This window comes from Labeo rohita, chromosome 16 (genome assembly GCF_022985175.1).
Source record: "Labeo rohita strain BAU-BD-2019 chromosome 16, IGBB_LRoh.1.0, whole genome shotgun sequence".
Lineage (NCBI taxonomy): Eukaryota > Metazoa > Chordata > Actinopteri > Cypriniformes > Cyprinidae > Labeo > Labeo rohita.
The window spans coordinates 6,217,090-6,238,734 of record NC_066884.1 but is presented as its reverse complement, the minus strand read 5'-3'; the positions used below and the strand labels follow the sequence as shown (position 1 = coordinate 6,238,734).

General features: G+C 32.5%; 2 protein-coding genes across 2 annotated transcripts; both read right to left on the bottom strand.

Moving 5' to 3' along the window:
* Positions 1 to 1,473: 1,473 nt before the first annotated feature.
* Positions 1,474 to 13,172, bottom strand: fxyd3 (FXYD domain containing ion transport regulator 3). The gene is made up of 8 exons (XM_051131259.1): positions 13,014 to 13,172; positions 5,820 to 5,870; positions 5,667 to 5,702; positions 5,529 to 5,552; positions 5,350 to 5,424; positions 3,787 to 3,823; positions 3,638 to 3,681; positions 1,474 to 1,955 (listed from the first exon to the last, which is right to left on the bottom strand). The coding sequence occupies exons 2-8, from the start codon at positions 5,851 to 5,853 to the stop codon at positions 1,936 to 1,938; spliced, it is 270 nt and encodes an 89-aa protein (XP_050987216.1). The 5' UTR covers positions 5,854 to 5,870; positions 13,014 to 13,172; the 3' UTR covers positions 1,474 to 1,935.
* Positions 13,173 to 13,660: 488 nt separating this feature from the next.
* fxyd11 (FXYD domain containing ion transport regulator 11) lies at positions 13,661 to 16,984 on the bottom strand. The gene is made up of 7 exons (XM_051131260.1): positions 16,875 to 16,984; positions 15,145 to 15,189; positions 14,700 to 14,732; positions 14,520 to 14,534; positions 14,279 to 14,353; positions 14,156 to 14,180; positions 13,661 to 13,986 (listed from the first exon to the last, which is right to left on the bottom strand). Exons 2-7 carry the CDS (start codon positions 15,176 to 15,178, stop codon positions 13,959 to 13,961), a joined length of 210 nt encoding a protein of 69 aa, XP_050987217.1. The 5' UTR covers positions 15,179 to 15,189; positions 16,875 to 16,984; the 3' UTR covers positions 13,661 to 13,958.
* Between the last annotated feature and the right edge of the window lie 4,661 nt (positions 16,985 to 21,645).

Here is a 21,645-nt window from a genome sequence, read left to right as displayed (position 1 = left end):
AGTAAGGGTTAACTTGTCCCGCTATATAATGTTAGTGGACGAGGTCGAGTTCATAGCTATCTTGAGAGTTAAATGCCACCTACCAGCCAAGAAATTAGAATTTGCTGATTTCTGGTATATTACGTGATCCCGCTACAATCACGTTCGTCACTAGGCAACGTACACGTCTTCACGTGTCAAATTTACCAAATATTTCATCACTTGAATTAAGATTATAATAATATAATTTTAAATCACAGTCACCACAAAATCTTTAGCACCTCTTTTTACTTTGAGATCATGAGGTTAAATACAGATTTAAAATCATAAGATATAGTTTAATAGCTATGATACAGTTAATCTTAAAACATAAAGCATATACATACACCCAAATATGAAATAATTCAGTTATTGAATAAGCATGTGTCCTATTTTGTGTCCCAAACTCCTGAAACATTGGTGTCTCATATTTTAAAGCAGTCAATGCAATTTGGGAAATAAATCAGTCAAAATATTCACATGTAACCCACTTTGTAATTGTACACATTTTCATAAGTAACTGTAATTTAACTATATTCGTTATTTCTCAGTAACTGTAACAGATTAGTTCAATTTTGTTTTTAATTACATTACATAATTCCATTACATGTAACTAGTTACTTTAGCTAAGTTTGAGCCCCTACCACTGTCATCAAGGCATCAAAATGTGCAATAAACACTTGAAATACAAAATGACATTCGTAAGCTGAAATATGTACCCTCTCTCTCACACAAACACACACTCAGATTGACATACATGCTCAGGGCAAGTTCTGCAATTCTCCTGTGTGTTTACAGTATGTGCATTGAGCACTGCTGTTTAGTTTGCTTGTTTGGGGCCAAATGTCTTTTAACTTTTGATACATCTGCATTTTTTAAATATTTAAAACATTTTATTTTTATGAATTTGACTTTTATCAGATCTACCAGTTGTTATATTTTTTTAAATTTTGTGCTGGTCAATTATGAACAATAGATAGTTGAACTTCTAGCAAAAACTGGAGAGATTTGCGTGGGGCCGAGGGGCCGCTGCTGCAAATATTTGAGTGGCTCCTCCCCTAACAGATATAATCTCACTCCAAACTTTTTCCAAAACTTGAGAGCCCTGTAGCTTCTTAAAAACACTTTACATGCATGAAAAGGATTTGATTTTGAAATAACAGGCCATAGGCTACTAGCCTTAATCATGCAAAATCCACACAAATCTCGTGCTCATCTAAACAGCAGGGTGTCACTCAGCTGGAGACGGAGAACAGAAAACATTGATACAGGTGTTTTTAGTGTCTTTTAGTTTATTTTAGTGTATGTTTGACTGATACTGACAGTTTTTTACACAACAGATAAAAATAAACTTTGTAATACTACTAGCATGTCTGTGATGAATAGGCTGGACATGAAAATAAATCAAGCACATGACAACATCGCAACGTAAATATGATGGAGTTTGTATTTTCAGATAGCAAGATCTACTAGTTACTCAATGACGAAGCGAATCTGAACTACTTCACACAGAATGCAACAGTGTAGTACTGGATGGATTCACTACAGCTTACAGTAATATTTAGTTAAAGTTTACCTTTTGAGACTGATTCAGTACACTGCCTTTGAAAGCCTTCCTTTACATACCTACATCCAACATAATTTAATACAATTACTGACAGGATAGAAAAAAACATTTTACATTCAATTTTTTGGTATTTGATTTATATTAAATGATATTATAAAGACACATCTGGCATAAAAAAACGGTATATGGATTTCCACCTTCCTCCTCTGGAGCAGATAGGCAGTGAAAACACAGAAAAACCTTCATATCAGGTTCCTCGTCTTAAAGAGAAATGCTTCCTCTAAAAAACCAGCACATGGGATAAAGGCAGACCGTCTCCTCTGATTGGTTCGGGTCAGGTCAGCAGGTTTTCAGCATTCACTGGCCCTTCCTAAAAAACAGTATTCAAACACATTTAAAAATATATAACTGAATTTACATGTTCATGATATGAAGTACAATAATTTATCAAGTGCGGTCATTTTTTATTGCGTTACATAACACTTTAAAAACATTATTTATATTCGTTAATAAATAATCTATTTAAAATTGTATCTTTATTATCATAATATATTTTTTTTAATTTTTCACTTTTTTATGTTTTATGCTTTATATTCTTTGTAGGTCAACAAACTAATAAAAAATCTAATTATTAAATGCCAATTAATCTGTCTGATATCAGAAAGTTGCAGATCTACAAGATCTACATCAAGATGTTCATGAAATGAAATACAATAATTTATTAAGTGGGGTCCTATTTTTGTATTTTTTTTATAAAGTATAAAATATTTTTAAATTAATATAAATAATCTATATAAAATCTTTGTCGAATTTTTGTATATTATTATTATTATTATTACTACTACTACTACTACTACTACTACTACTACATTTAAATGTAAATGTTTTTGTAAATAAAATTATTTTTGTTTTTTCATATCCATTTTTTCTACTTTTTTAATCAAATGGGGTTATATTTTTGTATTTTTTTCTGTCACTTTAAAAACATTTTTAAATGAATATAAACAATCTATACAAAATCTTATCTTCATTATTATTTTTCACTTTTGTATTATGTTTTATTATTATTACATTTAAATGTAAATGCATTTATAATAAAATTATTTTTTATTATATTTTTTCTTTTTTTACATTTGCATGAAATTTTTTAAATGAATATAAATAATCTATTTAAAATTGTATCTTCATTATCATATATATTTTTTTAATTTTTTAATTTTTATATTTTATTATTATTATTACATTTAAATGTAAATGTTTTTATAAATAAAAATATTTTTACTATATTTGTTCATATCATATTTTTTACTGTTGCATTAAATATATGATCTTTGTAGGTAATTAAAATGAATTAAAAAAATCCAATGATCACACTTTTTACCCTTAATATCAGTTTATAATCTTTGTGTCACAATGTCATAATTCCTAATTTAGTTTTTTAAATGCCAGTTTATCTGTCTAATATCAAAAAGTTGCAGATCTACAAAGTATTTTTTGCAGCCTATTTAAAAAAACAGGTTTTTGAGGTCTGAAAGTTACAGCACGTGTCTACTGTACTTTAATCTCAAAAGATCAAGGGAAATCTGACCCCCCTGTAAATAATTTAAACTCCAATCAGCATAAGTTTTTAATTCATTTCTGATTCTTTCACTCTTCACTATAGACAATGAGATACTGAATATATAATAAAATATTTACATAGCACATCTTTGTATCCTGTTTCTCCAACCCCACCCTCAGAGATCATGGAGCGTAAATACACCCAAGGGAGAATGTATGACTCATCCTGGAAACCATGTGAGAGGTGCTGTGGAGACGGGCCATACGGACCCACCACTGAGCACAGACCCACTGCATCCCACTGCATCACAGGGGCACTGGCACAGCAATAATTAGCAGATGGATTTCACACGACCATCAGGCCACACAGGTTTATGGTGACGTGTCTTATAAGGGAACTTGAGGGGGGGAGGTTGCTGATTTATACCAGCACTGGCCTCATGTTACGGTTTATTGGTTGTAAACTGCACAGGTAGATGATGGCGGTCATACCTGTGTCGTTGAGCATCGCTTGAGCGTTACTTCCTGTCCTCCGCCTGTCAACAGAGAGCTGTGCTTTAGAACTGGACAATTTATATAACTTTATGTACATAAAAGTAAACAAAATAATGCAAAACTTAAAAAATGTCTTCTGGTTATACCTCTTGTCCTGGTTGAATTTGCATCTGCAGTGCCCACCTGTGATAATAGCAGAACACAGGATGTTTTTACACAGAGAGAATCAAAAATATGTCAAGGTCACATTTCACCTCATGAATATAAGCGCACAAGCGAAAGTTAAGGCCGTTTATCGGAATGTTTGAACACTGCCAGTTTAACAGTCTATGTAAATAAATTAGGAAAATCCATTGTGTGCTTTCCGTGGATTCAGGATCTACTGTTGCTATAGTTTCAAATATGCGTCCAAGCCTCGATTACTAATTGCCAGTTCAATAATCAAGTAGATAATACTGAGTGTGTTACATTTTAGACACAATATTGACGGTTAAAATGGCTAAAAATAGTTAAATAGTTCTAAACAAAGCCAAAACAGAAACACTGCACGATACAGTGATAGTGTTTTGTTTCTTAATGATTCACTGAAATTGGCCGAACGATTCAAAGCGTTAACAGTGCCTAACTTACATTTTAAACACAATATTGCCAGTTTAAATGAATAAAAATAGTTAAATAGCTCTAAACAAAGCCAAAACAGAAATGCTTCAAGACACAGCAGTAGTGTTTTGTTTCTTAATGATTCTATGGAATTGGTTAAATAATTCAGTGAGTCTATATTGAGTAACTTACATTTTAAACAAAATATTGCCAGTTAAAATAAACAAAAATTGTTAAGCAGCTCCAAAGACAAAACAGAACAGAGGCAAGAAAAACAGTAGCTGTGTTTTGTTCGTTAATGATTGAATTGGTTAAATAATTCAGTGAGTCTATACTGAGTAACTTACATTTTAAACACAATATCGCCAGTTAAAATAAATAAGGATACATTAATTTTAGTGCAATATATAAAACAAACATAGCAATATAAAACTATATAGGCCTATTTACGATGACAATGAAAATATATAGCTAGGGGTGTAAACTTTTGAGCAGAATGAAGATGTGTACATTTTTCTTATTTTGCCTAAATATTATATATTTTTTTCTTGTGCACTGCCCTTCAGAAGCTACTGAAGAGACTTACGTGTTTCCCAGGAAACAAAATAAGTGAAATTTACACTGATCTTCAAATTTTAAAAGTTTTCACCCCCCGGCTCTTAAGGCATTGTGTTTCCTTCTGAAGCATCAGTGAGTGTTTGAACCTTTTGTAATAGTTGCATATGAGTCCCTCAGTTGTCCTTAGTGTGAAAAGATGGATCTCAAAATCATACAGTCATTGTTGGAAATACACAAAAATGCTGAAAGAATTTTTTATTAATTATTTTCATTAAATTGTAAATTAAAAAATATATATTTTTTCTCTTGTGGACTATATGTAAATGTCTTTTATGCGAAATATCTTATTCGGATCAGTACTAAATAAAAAATAACATGCATTTTGTATGATACCTCTTATTTTGGTCAAATTAACAGTTTGCAGATTCTGCAAGGTATGTGAACTATTGACCTCAACTCTATGTTACTCAGCTTGTCTAAACATTGATAAAGTTAAAATTTACATTAAAAAAAAGAAAAAAAAGAAGAACAAAACTTAAAGAAACACTCACTTAGGAGAATAGTGATGCCAATCAGACACAGAACTGCTGCCAAGATCAGACCTCCGACCCGAAGTCTGTGATAATCTAGTGTGAGACAGAATGAATTACAATCAAAGATGATCTTAAGAACTCCTTAAGTATCATGGTCTATTATGGTAGGCTCAAACTAAAAGATGTGTGCAACTAACCAAAAGAGAAGGGGTCGTCCTCTGCTGTAAAATCCAAAAAAACATTAAAAATGCATGTAACATTATGTAAGATATTTAAGAATGTTTCAAATAAAAAAGTAAGAAGAAAAGAAAGAATTGAAATGTGAAATCTCTTACTTGACTGCTGACCTTCTGCCAATACAAGGGACAAAACTACAAAAGTAATATAGTATATTAGCAACATAGTATTATAGTGTGTTCATAACTTAATGCACCTATGCAATTACTACAGAAAACTATTCATGGTACAAACGGTACAAAAATACTCACGTGTCAAGAAAACTAGTGCCAACGTCTTCATCATGACAGTGTGGATTTAACCTGGAATACAAAATTAGGTTTGCCATGAACAAAATAATAAGATGCATCTGCTCTACAATAAATCAAAATTATCCTTATTTACTTTCCTAATGTATGTTGTAGGCCTTATTGTGCATGATACGCAATATTAGCATATCATCACTTAATCTTAAAACTTTTTTTTCGAAACCTTTCAGGCAAATGCATGTAATGTATGTTTTTACTTTGAAATACCAGTTCAAAACAATTCTGATAATGCAATGAGTTTTATTAAGGCAAATGGCTTGCTTTATGTAATTACAACAGTGGTATATTTATGACAGTGAAGTCCACTCACTTAACAGCTCTCAAACAAGTTTCATTTTTGTTGATGTCACCAAGCCCTCATAATTTTTAATTCTTCCACTCTAGCCACTGCACTTTATGGTCCATTTGTTTTCAAAAGCTCCTCCCAACATTTTTTTCTCATTGAATAGCCTTTTTTCTCTCTGACATAAGTCAGATTAACTAATGTAAAATGGATTGTTGATGTGAGCTTAAGATTTTCACATTAAAACAAGGAAAATAATACTGTTAGGATCGAAAAGCAGATCATGTATCTGTTGCGTACATGAGAGCTAATTCCCATTATGCTTTGAAATCCACTCTAATCCATTATGCTCTAAATATAACATGAATCCCCTAATGCCTGAATTATTTTCCTCTGCCAGCTTCACATCAACAAAAATGGGGTAAATCAAATGATTACATACCCTGCCAATACATCTGATCTGATTAAACAACAAATAGCAGCTCTGAGAACACAAAGCAGACTTGGATCAAATTTCAACAAGGGCCTGGAACATCGCAACCAAACGTTCATACACCAAACAAAACAGCTGCCAGGAAACACACTAACACGCTAAACCCTTTCATATAAAAAGAGTACATTCTCAGCTGGAGGTTTACGTGACCTGACAGATGCAGACGGTGACTTATGTCCACATCATAATTAAAAGTGCACTGTGGAAACATGCTGGAGCACCATTTGAGCTTAGCTGGGATTTTCCATTCCGTCTCTGAGAGACCAGAGGGAATGCTGTGCCCATCCCTACCAGCATGAGATGATGTAACAATCTCCACCTTCTGCTTCCAACCATGGTGGCAAAGAAGGGGAAAAATAATGGGTTCACCAGAGACATGCTGAGACAAAATAAAGTCCAGTATTTCAGGCCTTTCATCAGAGCAGCCTGGGCCAGCGTGAGCAGTGAACAAGGCAGCGGTTAATCAAGAGCTTTTCAGAGAGGTTTAATAAATCCCTGTGTCTGTTTTATACCCTGTTATCTTGACTATGGATTATCTAATTTCCTTCTTCCTGTAAACACGCATGCCACTTTTTTGTGTTGTTGTTTGAGTGTCAACTTTTTCTTTATTAAATTTATTTATATAGTCGGCCTACTTCATTTGATTAAGCATGGACGCCTGACCAGTTTGTTTATGTAAATCAAGTCAAATTAGATTCTGCATGCAGAACATGAAATTTGCAAACAGGTGCTTGCCTGATGATGCTTCCATGTGTTTATTAAAGGAGTAGTGCACCAATTCAGTCATAATTTATTTCATGGTTCAAAACGTTTATGCTTTTATTTGTCCAACACAAATTAGGTTTTTTAAAGAATCTTCAACCTGCTTGATGCACAGTTTTGAATTTAAATATAACTGAGAAATCAGATTTCGGATATGGTTCAAAACTACCCACCTTTTGTAAACTATTCATCCATTTGTACATTTTTTGGGTCTGGCTTCTGGTCTCATCCGCATCCAGCAATTTTGCTGCTTGATATTGTAAATTGGTGTCTTACCAAATTTTATTTTCTGTGATAGCACACGTACATCTCAGAGATGTCTATCTGATGTCTGCATCTGCAAGACATATTTTTTAGATTGTTTGCTCATCTGCAATACGTCTATAAGACGTTTCCTATCATGTCAAATAGACGTCTATTAGATGTCTTTAAGATGTTTATGATTTAGAGTGTATGTAAAACTGACGTCTTACAGACGTTTGTACATAGCAGATGCTTTCCAGATCGAATGATCTTTAACAGACATCTTGCAGACGTACGTGTGCAATCTTACGTGTGATATGTACCATCAAATCAAAATTTATTCAGGCACCTTGAACATTTCTCACATTACTAGTTTATTCGCTATAGTTTAGAAAATGGTAATAAAATATGACAAGAATTCAGAGTTGAACTGTGCCAGAACAAATTCATCTTGATAATGTCAGATAACTTTGATAGAAAGGTATGTAATGGATTGCAATCAACCAAAAATTCAAACAGCTGTTAGTAAGACAATATTTACACAACTATCACTACTTTGTTGACCAATTACCAAGCAAGTTAATTTTGTTTAGTCAGTGGTGTAAAAAGTTCACATTAGCAATTAAAGACAAACACTTAAGCAAAACATGGTCAGGACAAAATAATTTTTGGTTCCAGATTTGTATCAGTTTTACTGGTAATCCAGTGTATGAAGAATTTTTGGGTATAAATGTCACAGTTTACTTTATTTTGATATCATCACTTACATAAATGAACTATAGTGTCCTGCACCCACTGGTAAAAAATATATCTGGTGTCTGAATAATTTTTGGTTTGACTGTCTTATAATTATGAGCATACTGGTTTGTTATTCTTCTAATGAACTGGAAGTCTCACTCATAGGCTTACTTCCGCGTTAAAGAATAAGGTGGATAGGCTTACAATATTTATGTCCTTTTTGAGGTTGGTAGATGTTGTTATTATGAACTGTCAGCATTTTGTGGCGATGTTTAGTGTCTGCACGTTACGTGGTTTCTAGAAAGATGACGACATGTGACAGTCTTTTGTTTATTGTTATGAGTGATTCAAACGTTGTCAACCGATTCGTTCAATGCTGATTCATTCTTTTGTTGGCCTACCAGAACTTCACTTTCGTGTTTTCTCTTTGGAGACAGACAGTTTGGGCCTTTAGTGGTTTTTATTATGGTGATTGTTTATGTAAGTCGCCTGATTAAACCAGCAAGTGACGACAAGTAATTTGGTTGTTATTATTTTAGCGAGCCGCTGAATCATTCTCCACCGAGTCATTCAAAACAATGATTCATTCAGGTATTCAGTGCACTTTCTTGGAAACACGGATCATACTGTAGTGTTTGGATTCGTTTGAAACGGTGGGATAACAAAAGCAGACAAAGTACCTGTCAATATTGTGTCTAAAATGTAAGAAGATTACCTTGTTTATTTGACTGTTGTATAAACAAAATATCACTCGGAGCCACCATGTTTGTCTAACATCAGCACGACTAAGCTTTCTAACGTAAATAAAAGGAGCTATAAAAAAGTATTAATTAAATGGTTTTCATTTTAACTAGTTATTTTTCCCAAATAAAAAAGTAGGAAAAGTTGGCTATGCACGCTTATAACTTTCTGTAATGTCTACTACATCCAATAAATTAAATATCAGATACAGCTAGTCCAGTACCAAGCAGTGCAAAGGTAATTCTGCCAAGCGAAACTCTGTCTTTACAATCGTTTCAGAGAGTCCTAGAAACGCTAAATATATAAATATATTGTAGCTGGGAGAAAAGGAGAGAGTGTTTCATTGCACTGTTCTTGTTTTCAGCTTGGACAGTCCGGACGTTTTGGCACCTCCTGCCAGGCAGCATCACCCAGGGTGCATGGAGATAATAATGAAAGTCTTGTGATAGGGTACGGTCACGTTGCCTTGCCAATGTGTGTGTGTGAGTCATGAGAAAGAATGAGGAATTGTCTCCTACAGTGTTTAACATCACTTCCTCCTCTCACATTACAAAACGACCATCTCTCCTTCAATGCAATGCCTTGTTTCTTTCTTTACTGTTGCCATAGTTCATTCTGCTAACAATACTGTCTCCTAGCCCTTTTTGCTCCTCACTTGCAACATTAAATCCTTGTTCGGGAAATGAGGAATTTAAACTAGACGTTCGAGGAATATTGCTGAGAAAGTTAATATTCAGTCTGAATACCTGCACTGTGTCCGGTTTAAATTTTACATAGTTTAGTGATTTTCAAACCCCTAATGCTATAAGCATTAATTTTTGTTCAAAAATGTTTTTTTTTTTTAAAAAAAAACACATTGTTTTACTCAGTATTTTTTGTCTTGTTTTCCAGTGCAAAACATCTAAAACATTCCTAAATCAAGATCCAGAGAAGCAACATTAAAATATTAAGTATTGTTTTCTAAGAAATGCATCAGGTGAGTTTATTTATAAAAAAAAAAAAAAAAAAAAAAAAGAAAATGGCGTTTTCATGGTGTCATGGCATGTGAAAAAATAAACTTGATTCAAAGAGAAAACATGATTATCTTTCTTACCCCACTGACTTTTCTGCTTTAAAGGATTTATTCACTTAATTTTTATAATTTTTTTCTGAAGAGATTACCTATTTTTTTTTTTAAATAATTGTCCTGCTCAAGTAAATTTCTTAATTTAAGCATAATAATTAGACAAAAATGCTAAGAATGAGCCTTTTTGGAAGTGTGAAAGGGCATTTTACTATTTTTAAGTTGTCTAACTTATGTTTGTGTGCTTATGACTTGCCCCAGCAGGTAACCGCCTAGCAACCATCCAGAAAACCCTAGAGACCGCCTAGCAACCACATGTGAACATCATTCAGAACACCTTTGCAATCACATGGCACCATCCTGGCATCACTGTGGTGAGTTAAAAAAGAGTGCAAAAACATCTCTGTCTTGATAATAATTTACTTGCAAACCTAAATTTTTGAACAGATACTTAATATTAGTCCTACACTTCTCTCTCCTAATTATAGTTTTTATATTTAGGTCATGTCTGCTACTGGTTTCTTGACCAAAGTCAACCTGAAGACTGTTATTTTAAGTATTGCACATGCATTGAGGCTGTACAGTGTGCAAAACGCATAATGACTTTAAAAACCTTTTGAATTTTCAAGTTTTCTAGGATTGAAAATCTTTGCATCTGCCTCATAAATACTGGCGTGTGCAGCAAATTGTGCATTTGATTGGCTGGAGATCTGATCAATCTATTTAATTTGATTTAATTTGATGGACACACCTTCTTTCTCTGCACTAATTTGATCAGGCTAGTACTTATTGCGAGCAGCTGCTGGTCGAGTTTAAAGCCTGTTGCTCTGTGCTGAGCAGATGAGAGAGTTATGTTGAAGTAGCTGCATGGATATATAAAATAGTGAAAAACTGCTACCTGTTGTTGTAATTAAACTTTAAAAAGAAAACAAAATACATGTAGTAAGGGTGAAATACATGTACAGTATAATGTGTGAGTGGTCAGTGCAGTGCAGGTCACATTTGTTCTCACCTACTTTATTCCAAACACCCCAACTCCATATAAGACAACTTGACACAATCACATGGCCCACAAAGGATGCAAGCCATGTACACAGGAATCCAGACTGCAGCTATATTAGGAACAAAATTCCACCCCTGAGAACAGGCAGTGAACTTTGAAGTATTGTATGATTATACACTGCAGCACAAACACGCTGTCAGATGCCCTTTAGTAGCACAGGCTGTTTAAAATAAAGATGAAGAAGTAAAACAATCAAGCTCAGCAGGGTTTTAAGGAATCACCTATCCAGAAAACTCTTTCATTTGCACTGAAGTTTATTTTCAGGCTCTTTGCCACCCATGTGCTCAGAGTGACGCAGGAAGGAACAAAACATTCTATTGAAATGAATCATCATTCCAAAAACCACAATCCCGCCCTTTCCAGTGGTTAAAGCAGTGCTGTCTTTATGAACCTCTGTTTCCATGAGCAGATCATGCAATAAGCCTCATTACAAATACATTTTAGACAATTTTTAGTTAAAAATATGACCATTACCATCTAAATGTAATTGTTATACCCTTAATGGAAAACTGGAACGCTGATTATAAAAGCTAAGAGGTCACCAAAACAAAACACGCTTTGAGACGGCTGTCATGATGAATCTCAATCTTTAAACACCATGATAGATGTGTTTACTTCATTGGAGGTCTGGATTTCATTACTTTTTATACACAGCCAGCTCATGATTTAACCTTCAAGATCTACACTCTTACAAATAAAGCTTGCAAAGCTTGCATATTATTATTATTATTATTATTATTATTATTATTATTATTAAAAGAGCAGAGTTCCTCAAAGAACCTTTTCAGTGAGCAGTTCCCAAAACTTTTTTTTGGAGAACTTTAGAACTTTTTGTGTAATTGAAAGGTTCCATGGATTTCAATGGTTCTTTATGGAACCATATGCCAAAAAAGGACCTTTATTTTTAAGATTGTACTCACTAAGCTTTGTTTGCTCAGCAAAGAATTCAGGTGCCTGTGATCTTTAAAAGTTGTAGTGATCCAGGACACAGCTGCTTTCCACAGTAAAGCTGCATGACATTCCAGTTTCCAAATCACTGGAGGAAAACTAACTCATACAGTGAGGTCCATAAGTCAAGAGATCACACTTGAAAAGCCGGATTGTTTTGTTACTAAAACCTGCAAACTTTTCAGTTATGCTTAAATTGCGACACTGAATATGTAGACTCTTTCGTACGGATGGCCAGATGTTCTTGCGTGTACTGATGTTCTTGCATCATGCTGGAGAATATGATTATTATATTTTGCCAATCCAGCTCCAATGCTACTGTCAAACAAAAGGTGGAGGATCCAAATACTATGAAATTCATGGATATTTTTCATTTAGACTTCTCATGTACATTGTCATGTTGACAACATGTAATTTGTAGAATTAAATTAGTATTAAATTAGAAAAATGCTAAAAAGTAGATTTTTCTCAGATTTTCGGACACCACTGTGCTACTCCGATAATGTCTGATTATCTGTATATTTTGTCTTATTTTTTTTTTAGAATAGAAACTCAGTATTTTTAGACGCTTATTAGTACTTTCAGTTTTAATGTTAAACAGACTAACAGCTGGATACAAAGGCAACAAAGATTCCTCATTAAAAACCACATCAAGTGTGAACACAAAACACCTTAAAATACCTTAAGAAGTTTCTGAAAGCGTAATGATCACATTTTAATATACAGTGAATGTAACCATCCATCAGCTGTAACATATGTTTCACTATATAAACCTTAAAATGGTATCAGAACTGATTACTCACCCTTTTCAAGGAGAAAGAAAGTGAAATGTTGAAGTTTGAAACGTGGTCGTGTAGGAACCACCCGTAAGGATTTGATCTAGACAGACTGAAACCAACACCCTACACCATCCGCTCAACAGGTTGGCTCAGTCCTATGTGGGTTGAGTTTTGAATGAAGGATCCTTTCTCTGGGAGAGCAACTCTGATAGTTTTTAGTTTGTTGTGCACGCTCAGGCTGAATTTTTTCCAGCTGGTGTGTGACTACAATGATCCAACAGAAGTAGAGGGATAGTACACTTAAAAAAAAAAAGTCTATAAAATGTGTACATACTCTAAAATATGCATTGCATTGTGTTTTGTTTTAGAGTTTAAGGAAATGTATGTAAATGGAAGAATTACTGGTAATTTTATGCTTGGACATTATCCATTTTCTGTGGATTCCAATGTATACAGTATTGAGAAACAGGTCAAAAACATATAAAATTTAACCACTTTAATTTATTTAATTAATCATTTTCCTCTATGCTTTAATCATGCATTTCACTTTTAATTAATTTTGATTTCTAGTGCTATGAAAACAACAACAACAACAACAACAAAACATTTGACTTCATTAGATTTATGTCTCATCTAAAAACTAAATTCAGGCATAAAAAAATGACAACAAATTCAAATGCAGGCCCATAACTGAGACTCTTTATTAAAGCGCCACTTGGAGAGATTACTTAAAATTTATAGAATGATTCTACAAATTCAAAACAACAGCAGCTCGTTTTTTTAAGCAGGGACTGTGATTATTGTATAAATTAAATGGTTGAAAAATATTGAAACATACAATAAAATAAAGTACAGGTGAAAAGTGGAGCTAGTTAGCCATCAGTAGTTTCTAGACAGAAAAAAAAAAAATCAGTCTTGTGTTCGATCAAAAATCCAAAGGAAAGTTTCAGAAGATGAAATCCCCCATCCTTAGATTTTGCTTGGGTCTTCATCATTCCTACGCCAAAGAGATGAAATATTTCTTATTTATAGCATTTTGTCCTCTCTTATATTATATTGTCCTATCTTATATTTATTCATAAATTATATGTTTTGATTTCAAAATGCACATCATTTTATTGAGATGTGAAAGTGTGAATATCAGTGAGAGAGATCAGGTGACCTACTTTCTTTTTGGTTTGCACTGCCCCCCTGTGAAGAGAACAATCTGTTACTCCTTGTGCATGTATGTCAAACATAAGGTTTTCGTTAGGTAGAAAATGCATGAGTCAAAATTCAGAGCTACTTACAACATAGGACTCCAACCCCTCCGGCTACAAGCAGGGCTGTGAAGACCAAACCTCCGATCCTCAGCGCCTCATAGTCTAAAAACAGATGCATTTTAATTTAAAAATTATATTTTTAATATAAATTTAGATTTAGACGTGTATATTTATATATTTCTACATTTTATTTATATATTTATTATAAATATATATAATGAATGTTATATTGTTAAGATCTCATGAGTATCTGCCTCAAAGTACTTACTGTAAACGAAAGGATCTGCAAAAAAAAAAAAAAAAAAAAAAAAAACACAGAAAAAGGAAGTTAGATTGCTTTTGAAAACAGACAAAAATGCTGCCAGAAAAGTAATGTTTTTAGTGTGTGAGACTGATAGGCTCAAAAGTTGAATAGCGGTAAAGGCAAATAAAAACTCTTATGCCTTACTTGCTTCAGCGTGACCGAAGAGTGCCAAGAAGACTGTAAATTAAAATAAAGATTTGTGAAAAATCATACACAAAGAAGAAAATATTTAATAACATTAACAAACTAATAAGCTATCAGTCATTTGAGGAAAAGGTTATACACTTAAAATATTGCAGTTTTAGACAAAAAATGTTGTCCTATAAAATAAATAAGGAATTTAAGTAAAAAACAAAATCATGATTTCTTCATGTCATAAACTATACTGTGCATATATAATGTAATGAGAACTTAGTTTTTTGTTTTTTTTTTCTAAAAGCAAAATTATGTCCTGGTATAATGTCCTAGTATAATGTCCTAGTCCTAGTTTAATGTGGACAGGAAGTCGTCTTTGAATGCTTGACCTTCATGTCCAAGGTCACAGATCTGTCTGTGACCTTTACTGTGTACATAAATAGTCATGACTTACCTGTAAGGAGAACTAGTTCTGTGAGCTGGCTCATTTTTACCTCTCCTGTTTAAGGACACACACATATACACAAACACACACTAAATGAGACATTATATTTTTTTATCTTAAAGTAATAATTCACTCAAAATTTGTCATTTATTGACCCTCATGTAATGTTAAACCCAATATAATCACAGCAAATGAGGAATGATGTTTCAAAGCTTCAAAAAGCACCCTAAATGAATCATGTAAGTGATTCATATGACTTGCGTAAGCCATCCTAAAGCTGCACTAGCTCTCTTTGGTGCATTCATGAGTTCATAGCAATGTCAGAAGTAACCATGTTCAATATGTGAATCTTCTGAGTCATATCTCTTTAACGAATCAACTGATTTTGATCACACAACAGTTCTTAAATCAGACTGATTCAGTTCACTTAATCTCATCTAGTCAGCACACTGGAGTGGTATAAGTGAATGACGACTTATATTATTTCACAAAGCTTTAATATGACTTCAGAAAACAAGTAACAGGTTGTACAGTCTACCTTATGATGCTTTTATGCATCATTTAGGAGCTTGACAGCTCCAATCCTCAATTCATATTCATTATATTAAAAAGAATGTTGAAGATTTCTTAAAAAAAAAAAATCATACAAGTTTGGAACATCATGAGAGTGAGTAAAAGATTTTCAGATTTTTTGGCTGTAAACATTTTAACCAGATGTATTTTGAAATCATTTATCAGTATACATCAGCTTAATGTCAGTATCGGCTACTTGCAGCACATATAATTAGATCGAATATATTTCGTTCCCATGCACAGGTCAACAGTGAGACGCAGCCTCTGAGACGAGGAATGTTTGTTAAGAAACTCCAGCTGTAAGTGCAGCTGAGAGAAAACAGCACTCGTGTTTTGAAAGTAAACATAGAAACGACGGGTCGACGCGGTCGGGACGCAGCACGTTCCAGGACACTGCTGGTGTACCCTTGAACGCCTCGAGGTGTTTTGGAAAGTTTGCCCTCCCACCTCCTCTGGTTATAGAATCATCTCGAAATGCTTTGGATTTGTCGCTCAGCGCTTTCTTGATCTCACTGACCACACATGGGCCTTGATGTCTTGATGCCATTTTTGTTGTATTACAAGGATAGTTCACCCAAAAATGAAATTCTGTCATCATGCTCACCCTCACGTTGTTCCAAACCTGTATGACTTTCTTTTTTTCTGTTGAGCACAAAATAAATTTTGAAGAATGTTGGTAACCAGACAGTTGACGGTACCCATTGACTTTCATAGTATTTCTAGATGTCAATAGCTACTGTCAGCTCTTTGGTCACCAGCATTCTTCAAAATATGTTTTACAGGTTCATACAGGTTTGAAACAACTTGAGGGTGAATAAATGATGGCAGAATTTACATTTTTGCTATCCTTTTAGTGTCAAATGTTCCAAAATGGAACTTTTGAAATGTATCCAATATGGCAGGTGTGAGGTCACCTTCATCGATCGGCCTGATTCTAGGAATCTTTATCTAATCGCTGTTAATTTTTATTTAAATGAATAACTCAGAGCTCGGATTATGTATTAAATCACCTAAAACAGCAATCAATCAAACATTAATGAAGATTTTCTAAAGATCCAGATTGGCATGCAAGCTAAGTCAATAATATTAAAGGAAGTAGTTCTTCATTGCATCATTCCCGTGTCACATTTAGCACAATCCAATATATCAAATGACCCTCACCTTACCTTAGCAGAGGAACTGATGGCTCTCTGAGCAGTAGATGTTGGATGAGGCTCCTCAGGTGGGCTAATCTCACAACCTTTCTGTCTTTTCAATAACCTTTAAAGAAAACTCCTCCTTACTGTATACACATAAACACTGCACAGCATATCAAATGGATGCATTTTTGGGTGTGTGCATCATCACGTCATCATGACCACTATTTAGCCCAAAACATGACCTGCATGTTGATGAATTACACACAGCTTAATGTTGTTTAAGACTGAGGCTAACATGAGTACAAATCAGTGTCCTTTAAATGTTCTTTCATTGACTATAGGCTTTAAAGCTGATGTCCTTTACCTGACAGTCACCAGTAATGTGACACTATGAGCAGATGTGAGCATCACTCTGAAGGGCAGAGCACATTACGTGTACACTTTCAAGGGTGCAAGGCATTACTGTCTCTCATGTTTGGTTCGACCTATACAAAGACTCATCATTGGCACTTTATTATAAATGTAAATGTTAACTTGATAGGGTAGGAGCAAAATTCAGTTCTCGCTATTAACAAACCATTAGCCTCAGTAAACTCCTAATTTGCTGCTCAGTATATAAGTTTAGGTATTGGATAGGATCAAGGACGTAGAATATGGTCTTGCAGAATATGTCCTCTATAAGTATTAATAAACAACCAATATGTTAATAGGCATGCTAATAAGCATTTACATTACATTTAATCATTTAGGAGACGCTTTTATCCGAAGTGACTTACAAATGATGACAATGGAAGCAATCAAAATCAACAAAAGAGCAATGATATGCAAATGCTATAAGTCTCAGTTAGCCTTACACAGTAGGGTTGTTGTTGTTGTTGTTGTTGTTGTTGTTGTTGTTGTTAATTATATAATAAATAATAAATAAACGATCTAACTAACTACATAAATAAATAGTGAGAATTGGTCCTTTTACTAAAGTATTACCTAAAATTCATATTAGAAACCATTTTAAAAACATTTACACCAAATGTTGCCTCATTTTAAATAAAATTTAAAAAAAAAACATGTAAAAAGAAGAATATATATAATATATAATTTTTTCACAATACAAGTAATTATATATTAAGTATATTGATAAAAAACATGTAAAATACAAATATCAAAATTGTAATATAGTAATAATAATATATGTTATAAATTATGAAATATGTTTTTTACAAAAAAGAATAAAAATATTAAGAATAAAAGAATATTAAAATATATACACAATATATATTTTTTTACTATAATAATATTATAATATGAATTATAATATAATATTATAATATTTAATGGATCATATATTTTATGTGTATTTTAGTTTTATTTTTTATTTTAGATATTATGTAAATAATTTACGATGTGTATAATATGTAATTATGTATCAAAAGTTTATATGCAAGATATATAATATACAAGATGTATTATACACAAAATAAAAACCATGTTAAATCAAAAAATATAAAAAAGTGAAAATATGTTAATAAAGTAATCAAATTTAATTATTAGTTGTATCAATATTTATAATAAATTACAAAAATTAAACTATTTTAAAAATAATAATATATATATATATATAATCGTAATATATATATTACGTAATATATATAAATAACATATATTGCAAAATAATGATATATTTCATAATGTAGAACATTATTAGTACTATACAATTTTGGTATTTGTACCTTACCTTTTTTTTTTTTTTTTTATCAATATACATATTATATCTAATTATTTATATTGTAAAAAAAAATTATATATAAAAAATTATATAACTATTACAATTTTTTTATATTCTTACATTTATTTTATGTTTTTTTTTTTTTTTTTAATTTGGTCCAAATGGTGCATTTATATATACACACACACACACACACACACACATACGCATAATATGTAATATGTCTTAGGCACAGAAATGTCACTATTTGTGTGCTTCAAGAATCATTTTAATCATGGCAAAGAAAACTTTGCAAAATTATGTAGTCTTGTAGTTCAGGATTATTTTTAATTTAATTTTATTTTACTTTTTCAATTTTTTACTTTTTATTACGGACTGTAATCAGAATAGAGAACAAAAATCTGCCCTACTGCGCCATTACAGAAGAAATTATATGTCCTAACCACAGTATTTAAGTGTGCGTAGGCAGTCAGGGAGGAGCTGCTCTCTAGGGCATCTCCAGCAAACACATGGATCAGGAGCAGTCAACTGAAAGATTACACGCAAAACACTCTTATGCGAATCTTTCATCATTATTTGTGCTGTTATGATGTCCTAAACACCATTTTTTTTAACTGATTATAAACTAAATTTTAACCTATCTTTTTTTTTTTTTTCAAAAATTGTCCATGAAAAAAAATCTATACAGAAACATCATGAGTAAATCCAATACATTTTGAAATTTTGAAATTCACATTTTAAGCTTTTGATTGCTGAACACACTGTAAAAATGCACACCTGCCACTTGTTGATTTTTATTTGTTTTATTGTATTATTCTAAAATGTATTTATACTGGGGTCAAATTGACCGCAAATAAAAGTCTCTATACAAGATAATCACCTTTATGAAAAGTACATGCATAAAACAGAGAGTAAAAGCCTCATTAATATCCATCTATAGGGTTTTGATAAGGTCAGTGGAACACATTAAAATAATTTGAAATGAAAACAATAGATTAATTAAATTACTATGATTATTTTTACACATACAGCATTGTCCCTCAGGAGAACAGTAAGCATTAAAATAAAGTCAAAATGAAAACAAAAACAACATAAAATAAATGTTTTAGATTTGACTGTCTAATCTGATTTGAAATGTTTAAAATGAGCATATTCTGAAAATATCATACAACATTAAACTTATATCTGTCTATGAGCTAAAGCAGATGGTTGTGTGCTGTAATGTGACCTCTTTCTTGAGTGTTTACAAATGCCGGAGAACATATGCAAATAGTCAAAGCTTCAAAACAGGCTTGAATGCACAATTTCTGAGCCAAACTTTAAAACTCAATGCTCACAGACTGACGCATCTACAATGAAAAGCGTGCTAGAATAGAAACGCGGCCGTTCCAGGGTGCAGCGAACCACCTGTGTCAATATTGACCCATCTACTATTGATCTACTCAACGCAACCTGAAAGCCTCATTTTGTGTGCTGTGAGTTTTGTCATCCAGCCTCTTAAAGCAGTATGAAATGAATGAAATGAAATCAGGCGAAGTTGTGCATAATGTACATTAAATGTAAAATAAAAAACAACTAACTAAAATAAATGCATATTGTAAACAGCATGACAGTGCCACAGAGTACTTGACTATGCATTAAACAGCAGATCCACAATTAAGCAATCCAATTTTTGTATTTGTGAGATAAACATTATGGAAAGATCGAGCTGCTTGATGCTTAAAGCGGATTAGCCAAAATAACACATTCCTGGATCAAAATCCCTCTGATTTTAGTGAAAGTTAGAGTTGGAAATTAAGAAATAAAATTAGAAACTAAAACATTAATAGCTGTGAACCAAGAAGTGAAGGCGCCCTCTACTGGACAAGTTTGAAACTGCAGAAACACAGGCCTTTTTGCAAATCTATAGAAACTAACTGTATGCTGTATATTACATAGATTATATTACGATGTGTGTGCCGTGTTATTTTTAACCTTCCAGATCCACATTTGTTAATAAGGAGCACGAGAGGGGTTTAATATTGCTTAGATTGTGCCGATTGCACGTCGTCTTGGATTCCACCCACCGACCCTAAAAATGCAGAACAAGAGGAAACTTTATAAACTGAAATCTGTCTATAATGTGCCAAGTACACAAGCAATGAGAAACTTACTGAAGCAGTGCTGTACTTTCTCTGATCTTTTCAATAGGACATAAGCCACAATGATGGTAATGAGGGCAGCTAAAAATCCTCCGATCACGTATCCAATGAGCTTGGCATAGTAGGAATCATTCTCTAAAAGAAACACACAGAGAGACATGAAGTCAAGTGTCTGTTTACGTTCACATGCACTTTTTAATAGCTAGTAACATACCGTATACATAAAGGTGTCCGATTTTGTCATCTGCAGTATTGACCTTGCACAAAAAAACAGTGCCGTTGTCATCTTCTGACGTTCCTGAAACTTCCCAAGCAGCTACGTCTCCAATAGATTTTGTGTAACAGTAAGCTTTCATTGACTGAAGAAAAGGGAAGGATTCATGGTCATTTGAGGGTACTATGATTTTACAACTAAGAAATGAAATGTACTCTTATTTTAAAAATAGTATTTTAATAAATATTTAGCTAAATAAATAGAGAGAGAGAGTGCTAAAATATAAAATTATAAAAAAAAAAATAATAAAAAAATGGTTAAAATGTGTTATAAAAGTATGAAATTTACTTATTTACTAATTTTAGAAATATTTAAAAAAATATTTAAATTACTAAAATTACATTTTTACACATTAAAAATAAAATTATAAAAAATTACAGATTAAATTTTTATATTTCAATTAAAAATTACATATTGCATAAATTTGTGACACCGTAAATATTACAGTAAATGTTTTATTTCGGCGCTTATGTTGAGCTCATCAATTGTAGAAAAACTTTTTTTTTTTTTCTTTAACTTATGAGACTTCAATTCATATGCTTATCAATAACTACAAATTATTTAAAAAAAATGTTTAGACTTTACTGAGGTTAGTTTGATGGTTGATTATTTTAAATACTGTATTTCTAAAAAAAAAATGTATTTAAAAAATATTTAGCA

Bases quoted from the DNA above. Each gene is read 5' to 3' on its own strand.
- fxyd3 (XM_051131259.1), bottom strand. From the start codon at position 5,853: ATGATGAAGACGTTGGCACTAGTTTTCTTGACAC. The intron at 5,703-5,819 runs GTGAGTATTTTT...TTACTTTTGTAG, and splicing joins GGCACTAGTTTTCTTGACAC to TTTTGTCCCTTGTATTGGCA. The intron at 3,682-3,786 runs GTATAACCAGAA...CTCTGTTGACAG, and splicing joins AAATTCAACCAGGACAAGAG to GCGGAGGACAGGAAGTAACG.
- fxyd11 (XM_051131260.1), bottom strand. From the start codon at position 15,178: ATGAGCCAGCTCACAGAACTAGTTCTCCTTACAG. The intron at 14,733-15,144 runs GTAAGTCATGAC...TTTAATTTACAG, and splicing joins AGAACTAGTTCTCCTTACAG to TCTTCTTGGCACTCTTCGGT. The intron at 14,181-14,278 runs GTAAGTAGCTCT...TTCTCTTCACAG, and splicing joins AGGGGTTGGAGTCCTATGTT to GGGGGCAGTGCAAACCAAAA.